Source organism: Anopheles nili, chromosome 2 (genome assembly GCF_943737925.1).
Source record: "Anopheles nili chromosome 2, idAnoNiliSN_F5_01, whole genome shotgun sequence".
NCBI lineage: Eukaryota > Metazoa > Arthropoda > Insecta > Diptera > Culicidae > Anopheles > Anopheles nili.
In genome coordinates, this window is record NC_071291.1 from 29868388 (window position 1) to 29884315 (window position 15928).

The 15928-nt window shown below is 46.6% G+C and overlaps 1 protein-coding gene across 1 annotated transcript; it reads left to right on the forward strand.

The window, feature by feature from the left end:
• Window positions 1–7399: 7399 nt before the first annotated feature.
• Window positions 7400–14809, forward strand: LOC128731849 (serine/threonine-protein phosphatase 2A 56 kDa regulatory subunit epsilon isoform). Its single transcript, XM_053824997.1, has 7 exons — window positions 7400–7621; window positions 7710–7909; window positions 8010–8204; window positions 8297–8487; window positions 9381–9714; window positions 9789–10018; window positions 10100–14809. Exons 1-7 carry the CDS (start codon window positions 7480–7482, stop codon window positions 10473–10475), a joined length of 1668 nt encoding a protein of 555 aa, XP_053680972.1. The 5' UTR covers window positions 7400–7479; the 3' UTR covers window positions 10476–14809.
• Window positions 14810–15928: the final 1119 nt, after the last annotated feature.

Sequence of the window (15928 nt, forward strand, 5' to 3'; positions counted from 1 at the left end):
TGTGGAATATTCTAACGCCTACGGGACCTGCACACACACATACACACGCTCCACGGTGCAGTTGGTGCTGTCGGTCTGTTGGGGGATGATTGAAGGTGATGCTAAAGCGTATGTCCTTGGTGTGCACCAGTTGGTACGTGGCAAGCGTCGTTTTGCTAATATGCGAAATATATCACTGCTGCGAAAGTAGGAGAGGCAACTAAAAAGCCACAAATGCGGTGCAACTTGATCCGCCAATTGTTGCAGTTTGTATTTGGCAATATTTTTTTTACTTATCTTGTTGGCTTTAAGATATAGCATTTTAAATATAATACTGTGGTGTTATAAACCCCGGGTGCTTTGCTTTGCACTGGATTGCAAGTTTCCTTACCAAATTTGCTCGCACACCACCTTATTATATTATGTCCCACACAAAACAAAGTTCCGGCTTCCATGGTTTCTCGCGGTTTCGCGGAAAACCCCCCCCCAAAGGCTAAAATTCTGCCACTGTCATTTCGAAATGCTCGAAACATATTTTGCTCTTTTATGAAACGGCGGCGTGTGCACGCGCAAACGACGGAAATGAAGGCACATAAATTCAAGCCTAGTTTGGCCCCGGAAGCGATCGGGGTGGAAACGACTCGACCAGCATTACAAAATGGAGCAGCGTTTGTTTATGGAATCGGGAAGAAAAGTTTTCCCTCGTGTCCGTTTTCTCGTCGTTTGGTTTCCTTATTTCTCTCGCTTGCGCTGCTAAGGATCTTGAACTTCTGCTAGATCATTTCGTTAGACGAATAGCAATTATTTCACAAAAAAAGAGCTGAGAAAGCTGCTGCTCGTGTGTGCATTCAATCGACTTTCCAGCAACGCGAAACATCCCAAACCTCCCCCCCCTCGTCAAGGCGGAGAGACGGTGCCCATTTATCAATGCCACTGCAAGGAGGTGGAATTGCGCGAATAATGGGAAGGCAGCACTGGGGCGGTGATGCGATTATTCCAACCGAATCCCGGTTTCATTACTGAGCGGGCGGGGTTCGTTAAACTATGCATGAATTGCACGAATGTTGCTGCAATGTTGTTGGGGAAGGCTCGCGAGAGAACAAGGAAGCTGTGCGCTGAGAACTGAGCTGAGGAGAGGTGGCTTTCGATGGTTGTTGCATCTCCTAAGGTACGCGATTGTGATCGCACAATTGTATCTGCCCACGTGTGTGTGTGTGCAACTCCCTTGGGGTGGGTACTAATTTAAGGGTTAATTATATTTGCAAACCAACAACGCGGTCGATATTCAAAGGCCGTGGCCCATTGTCGTTCCGTAGGCTCGTAGATCGGGTAGTTGATTTGTTTTCCTTTTTATCGCATTCCAACAATACTACCTTGAATTGTTTCATCATTTGATTCCACAGATGAACCCAGATTATGGGAGGGCTCGATAGCCGAAGCGTTACCGCGCGGCACAAACACACGATAGAATCGAGTTCGAATCTCAACTGAGCCTCCCCCGTGCGCAGGACTGACTTATCCAGCTGTGTGAAAATTGGAAGACATAGAAAGCCAAGCCTTCGCTTAGCTTAGCAAAGCAGGCCTTGACCGTATGTCGGTTGTTGCGCTTTTTAAGAAGAAGAAGAGATGAAACTCGATCGCGCATGATTTATTGCACTTTTAGAAGGCACTTTGACTCGAAGGGCCAGCTGTTGTACAAAGTTCTCGTATTCTCGATCTACTGCTGCTAGGATGACGCTAGATGTGAAAGATTTTTCGTGGCGCCTTTGAGCAGATTCAAACGCGACCCAAAGTCAGCTAGCCTCCCTCCTCCCTGTCAACACCCCGTGATCACGAAAGTGTTCACCCTTTTTTACAAGCACACACACACACACATACAGACGCACGCACGATCACACGAGTACGATCTTAGGTTGGTGATATTTTTGGGTGCCGTTTATATTTAGAAGCCCCCACTTGTGCCTAGCTGCTGGTGTGTTCGTTCGTCGCTAGCACATCTTCTCGCGCAGGCAAACGTTGGTGTTTGTGGTGTGGTGTGTCGGTTGTCGGTGTGTCACGCTCTTCCTGGTGCTGACGCGAGAAAAACGCCATCTTCATCGGAAAACCGCCTAGAGAAAGATGTATTGAAGCTGGCCATAGTCGCCCACCCAGCCGGTTCTAATGTGTGTGTGTGTGTGTGTGCGGTTGTTTTTAATGTAATTTTTGTTGCTTAGGCATTTTCCCGAGACGAGTCCGGGCGGGATTTGGTGCCCCTCCCCTCCCCCAACCGATTTTCGTCCCCCGCTTGTTGTCTCTTTGCTTCTTGCGGCGAAAAACGTCAGGCAAAAAGCGACTGGGCCAGGGTCGCTGTCGCGTACCACAACCCAAAAGGATGTGCACAGAACGCTGCGCGAGATCCAATTCCTCGCGTTTAGGTGTCAATCGTGGTCGCTCGTCGATGGGGCGGGTCACCCTTTTCGCTTGGTAGATCGGCCAAGGACTCTCCTCGTGCGTGCGAGTGTACGTGTGTGCGCGCAGGAAACACAGGAAGGTTCATGGTCGTGCGTGCAAAAACCTCACACGGAAGGGGCACCCTTCATTTTCGAGTTCAATTTCGAACGAATGCGTTTCATAGACGCTATCTTCTTTTTTTTGTCTGTAATTGCCCTATGTCATGATTGGAGAAGGAGGGGGTGTGAAAAGAAGTGCGTGGTGCATAAATTAATTATTGATTTTTTTCGATCCCTCCCACCCACCTGCAGGCCGCCATTGGATGCATTTCCCGAGTGCATTTTACGCTTGCAATCGCACAAAACCACCCACCCCCTTACCCCCCCCCCCCCCCTCAACAAGATAATCAGCATGTGGCAAAGAACAATGGATGTTCCCTTTTGTGTTAAGGAACGACGTTTGATGCGAAATTGTAGGCGTCAGAAGGGTGGTTCGGGGGGGCGGGGGATGGAAGGTTGAACTAGATTGAACGCGAATGTGTCTGTCTCCTACAGACCCTCCTCCCTCTCCCTTCCGTTTCCCCACACCCCAATCTTGCAGGGAGACGGTTGCTCTGCCCCATGCCTTCTCCCTCTAACACGCAACCGAATCGTCGAACTTCGCTTGTCGATGAAGGGGGGTGAGTTTTTTTGAACTACTGTTGTGTTTGAATGTTTGACGGCGCAGTGTGCGCGTTGATTGATGTAAATGCAAATTTTTAGTGCTGCCACCCACCACCCTCCCCCCCACTCGCTCCCTCTCGACTGCCCCCAAACAACCAACCCACGCAACCTCTGCTTGTGAGGAGTCGAGACGTCGAATCGAAATGTGGGGGTGCCGTGAGGGGTGGAGGGTAGTTTCACCCAACGACGCCGAGGCAGAGGAGGGGCGGGGGGGGGGGGGGGGTGCAAGATGCGGCTCCAAGTGATGGACACAGACGCGGGTGCAGGGGTTTGGAACAAAAAGAGTGTGTGTGTGTGTGTTGTGTTTTGTGTACGATTTTATTTTTAGTACGTACGAGAGTGGTCGTGTTTTGTCAATAGTTTTGTGCGCATCCTGCTTCACGCTTCTCCTCCTCCCACTCATGATGTCCCTGTACGCCCTTCGCGCCAATGGCCCGGGTTTGAGGAAAAAACGCGCAAGGAAGGTTAGTTTTTTGTGTCTTCCTCTGTCGTTTCGCTGCCGTCTTCAGGGGAGAAGGACACGCATGCGAAAGGTGTGGAAAATGTGCCGAAACTGGCGATCCCCTCCCCCCCCCCCCCCCCCACATTCAACGGCAGCATGTTCGCGTGTATGTGTGTGTGTGTGTATCCTAACAACCAAGGACTTGGCATCGATATATGCCGGCACCGGTTGGATGGTGGAAATTGATGGAAAATTGTGGCTCGCACGTGTTATGGAAATACTACCAACGAAAATGTTCGTTGTGGCAAATAGTTTTATTTTACTGACTGAAAATGAAACGATTAACTTTCGGTTTCACCAAGGCTGATGTTGAGCTTTCCTTCGGAAAAGCGTTAAAACGCCTTTCAAACTGAGTTTGCAGTTGGAAAAATTTCTCTATCCATACGACGAATTGTGTGAGTCTATTGGTTTCGTTCCGGACAATATTCTATCCCGTATGTTTACCTCTCTAAAACGGTGAAAATAAATTGTAAACTAAGTGAAAATTTGCACCCAACTGCGATCACCCAATGCACCAAAGGGGCACCGGCATCGACTTGCATCAAACAGATGCACCTTGAATGGTTTGACGTTGGAAGCGTAAAATCAGCTGGTTTCGAAAATGTGTGTCGGATAGTACTCTCGATTTTCTCTGTCGTATTTATTCTTCAAAAAAAAAAACGACATATACTTCAAATAATCCAGAGCGAGAGAATCAACTAGAGAGCGAATCGATTCGACGAGTAGCAGTAGAGCCGTTATTAGTCGTTTTTTTGTTGTTTGCTTCTTCTCGTAACAAAAAGGACCTCTTTGCTCTGGGGATCTCGCTCGTTCTCGACTGCCGTAGTGGCAATCGGTGTGGTATTGTGTTGCTGTACGGAGAGAAGTCTTCTTCAGCTGAAAATGTAGTCTCAAGTTCGCCCAACCTCAGACTTTACTGAGGCTCTGGTGCACTTGCGCAGCAAAGTTTCCCACCCAGGGGGAGGATGAGAAGAAAAAAAAACGCTTCCGTCCGGCGTTGATGGCGGGGCACTTGATGCTAGAACCCGCTCTGTGCCTTCCGGACGAAGGAGCATCTCTTATGTAAGAACCGAACCGCTAACCAGAGAAATAAACACACACACACACACACACATATACACACAATGCATTCATGATAGCTGCTGCTGCTGCTGTTGCACTTATCACGCTGCAAGCCACATTTACAGCAGATGGAATCCGCTCAAGAGCCTTCATCCCCCGTACACTAGAAGGTGGTTTCTTCTAGCCTGACACACTCACACCACTGGGGCGCTATCTGGCATGAAGGGAGGAGGTTTTCTTTCTCATTTTCCGATCACTCGGGCCAACAACCCCCCCCCCCCCCCCCTTCCCACGGTTGAACATGTGAGTGCAGCAACCGTCTCGGGTCCGTCCGATCGGTAGCAACACAGTATTTGCGGATTGATAAGCCTTGTGAAACAAAAGCAAAAAGAAAAAAAAATCAATAATAAACAAACACGCGCGTTTGCTTACCTTCGATCGGCACCCCCCTCCCACTATAGGAAGGTATGTGAACCGTGCGCTCCTGTGCTCCTGTTGACCGCCCCTAAATGTTGCTTGTTCTCGCGATAAGGATAAGGAGGTGACCTCGCGATTGTGGAACGTCGCTTCTTCTATCTCTCTCTCTCGCTCTATCGGGAAAGACGTCCCAGCAGGGGTATATCTGCTACAATGGATGTTTATCTGCATCTGGTTTACCCTCAGTTGTGGTTTAATGAAACGTTCTGTTCGAGTGGTTGATTCAACACAGGCCACAGGCTCTCGAGGTGATGATGAGGATCATTCGGATAGGCATGCATGCCCGCCCACTACATTGTTTTGTTTTTTTTTGTTTAGAGTAGTTATTTATGTTTTAGGTTTGCTAACTTTCAATCCATATTGGGGCAAAAACACAGCTGGGTTGGCTTATGTTTACAATATGTACATAACTTACTTGTTTGAGATTGTTTTCAATATACAGAATGCTAACAAATGTTCTTTTCTTTCTCTTCTCATTCTAGCTAAACCACGTACGAGGGGGATGTGCAAATAAGAAACTAAAGTAACATGGTACTGAGCTGAGTGAAAACTTCGTGTGACACGTGCCCACCACACGCCTAAGCATGAACAGGAAGTGAAAAGTGTTTTAGAGATCTTGTAAAGGACGCTCCTAACAGTCGCACTAACTTTTACGCGAACGAAAAATGACACACTATAGCGTGTGGCGTTAACGATAATTTTCATGCCTTTTTTTTAATCACCCCTTCTCCCATTTGCAGCGATGCAGTGCAGTTTACAGTGATGTATAAAGTTAAATAAAGAAGCGGTTACTACAGCGCGCGGGTACATATTATATAGTGGCATATTCGAGCGCAGTGGCGAAAAAAAAAAACAAAAAAATACAACAAAATCGGTGCGGTCGCGCGAGTGTGTTGTGTGTCTGTTGTGTTGTAAAACTGCCGCGCCCCCCCATCCATCCTCCCACGTTCAAAAAAAATTCCCCCAGCGGCCGAGCCTTTCTTAAAATCGGTGCGAAGGTCGATGATGAATTAATCAGTGAACGGGGCCCAATTTGCTCGATGCCCACGATGCGCGCCTAGAGAATCCAGCTAAGGGCAGCTTCTGTTTTGTTTTCCACATACACTCACTCTCTACAACCCCTCTCTTCCGGGAAAGGAACGAGCGAACACGCACATACACACACACACCCTTCGTTTTTTTTCAGGGAGGAATAAGGTTAGCGTGGTGTGTGCGCGCAGAGTGTGTGAATTTCGTAGCGAACATCGAAGCCTAGGGATAAACGTGGGTTTGTTGATGCAGTTGCAGACGATCGATACCACCGTCACTCCACGCTTGTGAAGCCGATAAGAGCGTGTTGTCACCTTTTGGCTAATTTGCAAGCCCCCCTTCCCGAGACCAACTGCTTGCCTGTGTAATTGCGATTGTTTTTTTTATTTTGGGCGAGGAAAACACCCTCCCGGTGAGTCCTTGCAGAAGCGACAAACCCGCGGGCACTACAGCGAGATATACCAGCTAGCTGGATCGAGACACGGAGCTTATCAGCACGTGTACGCCGCCGCACAACGGCATCCGGAAGATCCTGAAGGCATCCCTGAGCAGACAAGTGATATGGTGTAGTAGCACGTCCAGGCTGGAAGCGTACCCTGCTGCCTGTCCAGCTGATGAGAAAGGATCCGAGGGAAGCGAACCGTCGGCGGTGCTGCGTGTGTGGTGCTTCCTCCAGTAGTGAGCGTTTTTGGTGACTCCCCACTCTGCTGCGCTTTCTCCCAGGAGAGGTGTGTGTGTGTGTGTTCGCGCGCGCGCGAAAGGATAACAAATCGGCCAAAGAAACAAACTCGCGCCCTCCGCCAGCTGTTTGCATAGCAACCCCATATTGCGAGTGGGGTGTGGTGGTTCGTTGCGAGAGAGTGTCCTCCTGTGTGTGTGTGTGCGCTGGGTGTTTTGCTGTTTTAAGTTTGCGCAGAAGTTACACCACTTTTAGCACGGCGGGCAGCAGCGTGTAATCAATCCCTCCAAACAAGCAAGCATCGTAAAGCTTTTGGGTCATCGTACGGAAAAGCCCACTAGAGTAAATCTGTGTGCTGTGGTTGGAGCTAAGTACGTCGATCGAGGCGAAACAACGTAGTGAAACGCTTAAGCCGACAAAGCCATCTCTTAACGCGACCCCAAACCAGCTCAGCAGCAGAGAAAGCTCCATTTCGCAGGCTCCCGAGGAGCCAAGTATACACACACACGCACTCACGCGCACCCAACACTTATATATATATCATTAACACCTACACCAGTTAAAGAAAGGGCGCAAAACTGCAACCTGCCGAACAAACCATGTCGTCTGGTGGAACGTTCGTAGATCGAATCGATCCGTTCGCCAAACGTTCGCTCAAGAAGAAAAGCAAAAAATCTCAGGGCTCATCACGGTACAGGAATTCACAGGATGTCGAGCTGCAGCAGCTACCACCACTCAAAGGTGAGTAGGCGACAGCGCGAAGCTGAAGACTATATCCCTTTTAGATGAGTACTATAATCGGTTTCTCGTGTGCTTCCTTTCATTCCAGTTGACTGTTCCAGCTTAGAACAGGAGGAGCTGTTCATCCGCAAGCTGCGGCAATGTTGCGTATCATTTGATTTTATGGATCCACTGTCGGATCTGAAGGGAAAGGAGATCAAGCGGGCAGCGCTAAACGATCTGTCAGCCTACATCACACATGGCCGTGGCGTGCTGACGGAGAACGTCTATCCGGAAATTATCAAAATGGTGAGCAGCGCGCACGTCCTGCGAGAATCTTCCTTGCGTTGGGTGACCGGGCTTACTGACCAAACGTTTGCTTCGTCTCTTTTCCTTGTTTTCGTCGCAGATATCTGTGAATTTATTTCGAACCCTGCCGCCCAGCGAAAATCCTGACTTCGATCCGGAAGAGGACGATCCCACCTTAGAAGCTTCCTGGCCCCATCTGCAGCTTGTGTACGAAGTTTTTCTTCGGTTTCTCGAATCAGCCGACTTCCAAGCAACGTTCGGAAAGAAAGTGATTGATCAGAAATTTGTGCTACAGGTGAGAATATGGCCATGTGTTGGATGATGATGGCGCCTGGTGTGACGCATGAAGGAGGAGACACGCGTTTATGCTTTATTCTTGCCTTGCAGCTGCTGGAACTGTTCGACTCTGAAGATCCGCGAGAGCGCGACTTTCTGAAAACCGTGTTGCATCGTATCTATGGGAAATTTCTAGGATTACGTGCGTTTATTCGTAAGCAAATTAATAATATATTCCTACGTTTTATATACGAAACGGAACACTTCAATGGCGTCGGCGAGCTGCTTGAGATTTTGGGAAGGTAAGTTGCTCGGTATTGGGTGGATCTGTTGCACCGGTATGCTTGAGTCGAGCGTGTTTGTATTATCAAGCATTGCAAAGTAGGCCAGCGATTTAACTCGAGTTGAAGATTATAAAATAAAAATGCTTTTGCCCTAGCGGGAGGCATCATGAAAAGCTTTTGCGAAGAGTGTCACTGTAATCTAAGAAATAATAATTACGTGCACGAACTTATTAAGACACAGAGTATGTAAGCGGGAAGTGTGTGTAAAAATATCAACCCTTTACCCTTTGCGACATGGCCACGCTGCGCTCAAATAACGATGAGTGTGGGTGCGCGTGTTCATCTTGCGAAAAACAAAAAAAGGTACTTGCCGTAACTCACTCAACATCCGCGATGCATTCATCCGTCCGTCAGTGCTTACATTCATTCATTGTGTAAGCGAACCGCACTCAGCCACAGCTGGCCGACCTTTTTGTGCTCCTTGCTTGCGCGCATGTGTCGCGCAATGGAGGAAAAATTGATTCATAAAATAAATACATGTAAAAAGAGAGAGAGAGTGTACGCACTCAATTTACGGTGGTTGTATTGACACGGCACTAGGGAAATGTTAGGCATAAGGAAATTGACGACTAATTAGCGCTTCCTTTAAATCAGGAAATGATGTGTTACAACATTGGAAAAAAAAATCTTCTTTGTGATACATTGATCTTCTTGTTTTTTTTGTGTGCTTCAAATTCGATTAAAACTCAACAAAACCCCGCTGGGTATTCGTATTGGACTCAATTGATTTCACATCCGCTGTTATCACAGCAGCGCTTCACGTTGGAGGAAGCCTCTCAGTAAATGTACGACATTTTGCTAATCTTTTTTTTCTTTCTCTCTCTTCACTCTTCCGTTCACACTTCGTGCAGCATAATCAATGGGTTCGCACTACCGTTGAAGGCGGAACATAAACAGTTTCTGGTGAAGGTCCTGTTGCCATTACACAAGGTGAAAGTGCTGTCCCTCTACCATGCCCAGCTTGCTTACTGCGTGGTGCAGTTCCTCGAGAAGGATGCCTCGCTAACGGAACCGGTCGTGCGGGGCTTACTCAAATTCTGGCCAAAGACGTGCTCCCAGAAGGAGGTGATGTTTCTGGGCGAAATCGAGGAGATACTGGACGTGATCGAACCGCCACAGTTCGTCAAAATACAGGAACCACTGTTTCGGCAGATTGCCAAGTGCGTGTCCAGTCCACACTTTCAGGTACGTCTTTGGTATCCTTATTACCACAAGCAGCAGCACCGCACCATTAATTTGGCTACGAAATTCACTTGCAGGTCGCCGAGCGGGCACTTTACTTCTGGAACAATGAGTACGCGATGTCACTGATCGAGGATAACAATCCCGTGATTATGCCAATTATGTTCCCGGCGCTCTATCGAATCAGCAAGGAGCACTGGAACCAGACGATCGTCGCTTTGGTGTATAACGTGCTGAAAACATTCATGGAGATGAACTCGAAGCTGTTTGATGAACTAACAGCGAGCTACAAAGCCGAGCGGCAGAAGTAAGCACTATCGAAATGTCTTCTCAATTCCGTAAGCTTGGCTCTAACGCGTTTCCCATGTATCCTTTCTACACCTGACAGAGAGAAGCGACGGGAGCGGGAACGGGAAGAGCTGTGGAAGCGGCTAAACGAGCTCGAAATATCGTCCCGTGCGCCCAACAAGGAACAAAATCAGCTCACCAATCAATCGGCCGGAGGGCTAATACAGGACGCCAACGCGTCGGCTGGATCGGCCGGCGCGCCGCTAAACCCCAACCAGCTTTCATCGTCAACCGTCACATCGACATCATCCTCGTCGCCCTCGTCGGCAAACTCGACTGGCAATAACAATAATAGTACCGTCGGTGGTATGGGCGCCTCGCAGCCCCCGGGATCGGCCGTCGGATCTGCACTGTCCGCTGCCACCTCCCAGCAGAACGCCTCCGCGGTCGATGCGGCCGCCGCGTTAAGCAAGTGATGTACTGAATAATATTTTTTCTAAAACCGCCTACTTCGCGGAGGAGCAACATACACATAATGCTGCTGCACACATCCACTCCCACACGTACACGCAGATCCACGCAAACAGACATTCTCGAGTACATACACACATACACACACTCTCCCCAAATACATTCAGAGACATTGCATCGCATTCATATGTATTCACATAGCGAGATCATCCTCTTCACCCCAGTAAGAGGGGAAACAGTTGAAATCCAGCCACAGATGCGTGGTAAAGCAACAATCCCCCGTTGCCCGTTGTTCACCATAAGCGCTTTACTATCTTTCGGAGTAATGAGAGGAGAGACAGAAGGAATTAAATCACGTGTGTGTCGATCACCAAACAAATGGGAGGCTCGTTCGTAGGCGTTATTGAGCTGTGAACCCTCTTGACATTTACACACCCACAATCAGGATCCTTCTTTGTGTGGTTGACATTTGATTGAATTGACGAATTTGCTCTACAGCCTCCGTGGTGGGAAGTAAATATTTGCAACAAAATTGTTTCTTATTCGGTATGCAAATCCTGACAGTTAATCTGTCGTGAGGGACACGGAGAGTGGAGTTTCTTATTTGATCACGCGGAACAGTGGAGAATACTGGAATCCTGCGCGGGTTGTGGATAATGCCGTTTCTCTTACGCAGCTGTTATCTACCTATTGTGTTGATGAATTGTGAATTAGTAGTGGCATTTTTTTCTTTTTTTTTGTTTCATAATTTTTTTCCTTCAGCACCATAAAGCAAAGGGATAAGAATATGTTGGCTCGGCTTTAATGCTGCGTTCCGATATTAATTTTATAAGAATTTGTTTGCTTCCTGCAAGAGTTTGCGCGGTTCTGAAATCAAAACGTGCAAATACCGCCTGTATGAAGATGTGCTAGCCTTGACGAAATTGTGTTACAGTAAGCTCAGCAAAAATGAGCTGGGGTTAATGAAGTATAAAAAATTCAAGTGGTGAACAACAGGGAAAGACTTGTGGGAAACGTACATTTGAATATATCATAGACGCAAAAGAAAAACGAGACAAGCTCGCTCCATTCATAAAAAAAACACCCTAACCATCACCGCACACTGTGGCACTTAAAACATAAACAATAGCATAACGTTATCATCTAGCGCGCAGTATCAGCTATGTAGCGTTGGATGGCATTAGAGTGGTAATGATTATAGAAGAATGGGAAGCAGGAGCAGGGCTGCGAAATAATAACAAGCGAAAGCATAGAAGAAATACTAATATTTCAGATTACAGTGTAGAAGAGAAAAATAAAACAAACAAAAGAATCACGTACGCAAATATCCATCCACGATGGATTGGTAAAATCGAAAATAGATGTAAACGTGATGTAATCAAGGATTTAAAAAATCACGTACCCCATCCGCATACAAACACACACACATACATCCACACGCACACACTCATACAATACACACTCACGTACACACAAAGGAGATGAGAAAAGGCAAAAAAGGAACACATTGCAAAAAGGCATGCTTAATATTCTAGATTTATATTAACAGTACTACAAAAGGAAGAAGGTACGCGTTGGAAGAGGTACACGTGAAACAACACTAATTAGGCGGAAAAAGTAAAAGGCTCGAAGGGGAAAATGATAGCAACAACAAAATAGAGAAAGAAAAAAAATAAACAAACAAAAAATCCAAATGCTGCAGCAAACATCGTCTAACTAATGGAATAAAAAACAACACACACACACACAACAAAATATTGAGCAAGATGGTATAACAAAGCGAATCAATGGAAAAGCATTAGACGATTATATATAGTAAAGCGAGGGGAGAGAGGTAGACAACGTTGCCGAAGTGCAGTGCGGAATGGATTAAACACACACGCTAGCAAACATATGCGCATTGCTAAAAGAAGAAAAAAAAGATGTATTTGTTGTAGTTATATGAAAAAATATAATATTAATTATTATTATTCCCCAGAAGAAGAGAAAAAAACGAGAAATAGCAGAGAGAAAGAGAGAGACACACACACTCACACAGCGGAGGAAAAAATTTATACATATGTGTAAGAGGAAACCTACACACACACACACAGTCACGCTTTAGAATATGCAAAGGGCGGCAATCGTAGCTAGCTGCTATCGTGAACTAGTTCAGCCTGACATGCATGGTAGTAGAGCGATCGTGGTTCGCGATCGTTTGGTTTCGTCGCCAAAATGATCAAGCATCAAAGCTGCAAGGTTCTGACGGCTGTATGCCAGCTCTAGCCCCCCTCCAGTGTTCAGTAAAACCCTACTCGGTTGAAATACCACTTTTCGTGTCGTTTATTGGCATGCGTGTGGTACGGGGCGCTAACACAAAGTGTTAAAAAGTCAGTTGAAAGTCGTAAACGAGAGGACATGATGTGTTGCGGATTGCGAGGTAGTATACTTCGTGTTTCTGATTCCTCTTATATGAACCCAGCAAAAGAAGAAGATTTCGACGCCACCATTTCTCTCCATGTACCACCCCCCTCTTGCCTCAGCTCCACACGCTTTTTGTATGTGTGTACAGGAGCATGAGAGGCGGACGCGCTGAGCTTTCGATAGCAAATCGAAATGATTCATAAGAACAGCTGATCTTCCGGTCGCTTGCGGGTGAGTGTGCGAATGTTGCGTCACGGGCGTGTCCTGTCGAGTGTGATTGTATTTTCAATGTGTGTGTGTGTGGGTGCTTGCGTGTACTCGCGCGCGCGTGTGTTTGTGTGTGTAGGTATGAATGGCTAGTACACAAGGCGACATCTCTCACCCGTTAACTGTTGTTGACCGTTCGTAGCAATGGGAGAGGAAGATAAGATACAAAAAAAATATGTGCCCACTTACATAAATGCCCATAGACACACAAACACACACACACATACACTCGCACACTAGATGAAAGAGTAAATAAATAGAAAATAAATGAACTAAAAAAGATTACTTTATCATACGCTCGGACACACGTATTCACACATACAGACGCGCTGACATCCTTTAGATACGAGGGTAAAAGGAAGCTGACGGGGGCGAAGGATAATATGCTATCAGACTCAGTTATAAAGGTGGCCAAGGGGAAGAAGGCGAATAATGTAGGCCGCAGCAGGACATATAAAGTGCCGTACTACCATCACCACCACCAGCACCATCGGATGCAACTCGGTGGGAGATGCACACGATCTAGTGACGGGGGAGGATAACAAAAGATGCATCCGCAACCAACTAACACACCTCCCTGTATAGTATAATCATCTGGATTACCTCTCCTTTTCTTTCCTCCCCACTCCGCACTCATTGGACGGGTAGTGAAAACGGTAGTAGCGAGCTGTTTCGTTGATGTTGGTTATCCTTTTTGTCTGTTTTTTCATACATTCGCGGTAAACAACGCTCACTTACGGCGCTCCGGTGTCCTTGCTTTGCCTAGGACTATCGTTCGTTCGTAGCCTTCGTCCGTGCAGTGTCGTCGTCGTCGTAGGGGGATTGTCTCCATCCTAGCCGGTAGCTCCCTGCTCCACTCCAGCTAGCTGGGATCCGCTGGTCCTTTTCGCTCGTCCGCTGCCTAGATATATGTATCAAGCCCGCAGAGCGCGCGTCAAGTGCTTTGTCACCCACCAAATAGGATTTGTAACCACACGTGTCGGGCTCTGGTATTGCAGTGTCCTAGAACCCCGAGACTAGGCCGTAAGCCCGCTAACCCTGCGTCGCAAGGTTGAAGCGTTTGAGTCAGAAAAAAATGCAAAAAAAAACAAAGAGTCAAAGAGTGGGGGAGAGAGAAGGGAGAGAAGCAAGAGATACATTATATCCCGATATAGCAGTAAATGATACTAAAACGTGATACTAAATAACACTTACCGCTCACCTTTGCAGAAAGGTAGGCAAAAATAATACAAAAGAAAAGAAAAACGTGAAAAAAATCACCTGTAGGAATCATACACACAAACACACACATACTACTACCTAAACAGAGAAGGAAACGAGGGAATCCAGCAAAAAACGCTAAATAATGTGTAGACACGAAAACAAATGACGATGTTGCGGAGGTGCGCGGGCATGATGTGTTAAGCTAGATCCGTACATAGGTTCGCAGACAGGAGATGGCTTTGGTAAAACAAAAAGAGAGAGAGAGAGAGAGAGAGAGAGAGAGAGAGAGAGAGTTGAATGATAAGCGAAGAAGGGAAATGTGGAGAGAGAAGTAAGTAAGCTAAAGTTGCCTATTATCAGCAGCTGCTAATAATTACTCTACAATATTGTATTGAACTAAAGGAAGCAATGGACAAACGGATGGATAGATGCATCAATAAACAAAATGTGACGTTCAAAAAAAAAAGCAAACAAAGATACAAACTAAAGACCCAAAATGAACGAGAAAAAAAGTGCACAAAATCGATCGGTTCGGGGGAGCGGAACTTGAACTGGTTGGGATGCATATTCGAACCCTTTACGGGCCTGTGTTTTTTAGTCGATGCACGAGGTGAGTGAGGTTGGGAGTGGGAGTCGCCTTTATGCTATCCTGCTAACCGTAGCAACGATTTCCATATACCGTCGTACTGATACATTATTCGCTTATGTTTCTCCTTCATTAGGCGCTGCCATGTTGAAGCTATCCTGTGTATCCTTCGAACCGGAGAATCCGGTGGTCTAGCACGAATAGCCGCCAATAATGTACCAAGTCGGCAGCAGCACGTACCTTTCTCTGGAATGCGGGTGTGTGTGTGTGTTTTGCGGGCATGTGTGTGTGTGTTTGTATAGAAGTCTATGCATGGTGTATGATGACACTTCCTGTTCTTGTTCATTGCATGCACACGTGACTCAAAACGGAATACGGGTGTGGTACCGCTTGAATGATCGTTTATTATGCAAGAAAAATGGGAGAGTGAGAGAGATGGGGGTGTCTGAGATCAGAGAGATGCGCCATAGCATGAGCCCTTGGAAAGTAGACCGCAAACGCTTAAGCGGTAGTAATAGGGCAAGTTCAATCAGGTTCAAAAAAAAAAGCTCCAAATCCTTTATGTTATACACTCAAAGTATTTATACGAAATCGACATAGAAGATGAGTGGGAGATGCGAGGACCACGGCACACGAGCTCCTTGCAAGGAAACGGTATGTTATGCTTAGTTTTGTGTTTCGTATGGCAGAAAATTGAACAAGAGAAGCGAAAAATAAGCGTATACAAACAAAGAGAGAACACTGTAAGTAACTTTAGATGAGAGTTGAACGTAGAATAAAGGGAGATGTTTTTTTTTCTTTTCTGCATAGCCGAACTAGATAAGATAATGTGAAGCGTAAGATCGAAACTAATCGTTAGCTGCTCTGTGCTAGTATGGCGCGAGTGTGTCGTACGCTTACTACAAGAAACTAGTGCAACAATGCGAAACAAAAACCAAACAACCAAATAATGGTAGAATATGGAAAACAATTCCCGTGTGGAAGAAAAACATAACGATA

What these genes read in the sequence shown, in the direction of transcription:
- LOC128731849 (XM_053824997.1), top strand. Translation starts at nt 7,480, where the DNA reads ATGTCGTCTGGTGGAACGTTCGTAGATCGAATCGATCCGTTCGCCAAA. An exon ending in GCAGCTACCACCACTCAAAG is followed by an intron (nt 7,622 to 7,709) that starts GTGAGTAGGCGA and finishes CTTTCATTCCAG; the next exon opens with TTGACTGTTCCAGCTTAGAA. An exon ending in CTGCTTGAGATTTTGGGAAG is followed by an intron (nt 8,488 to 9,380) that starts GTAAGTTGCTCG and finishes CACTTCGTGCAG; the next exon opens with CATAATCAATGGGTTCGCAC.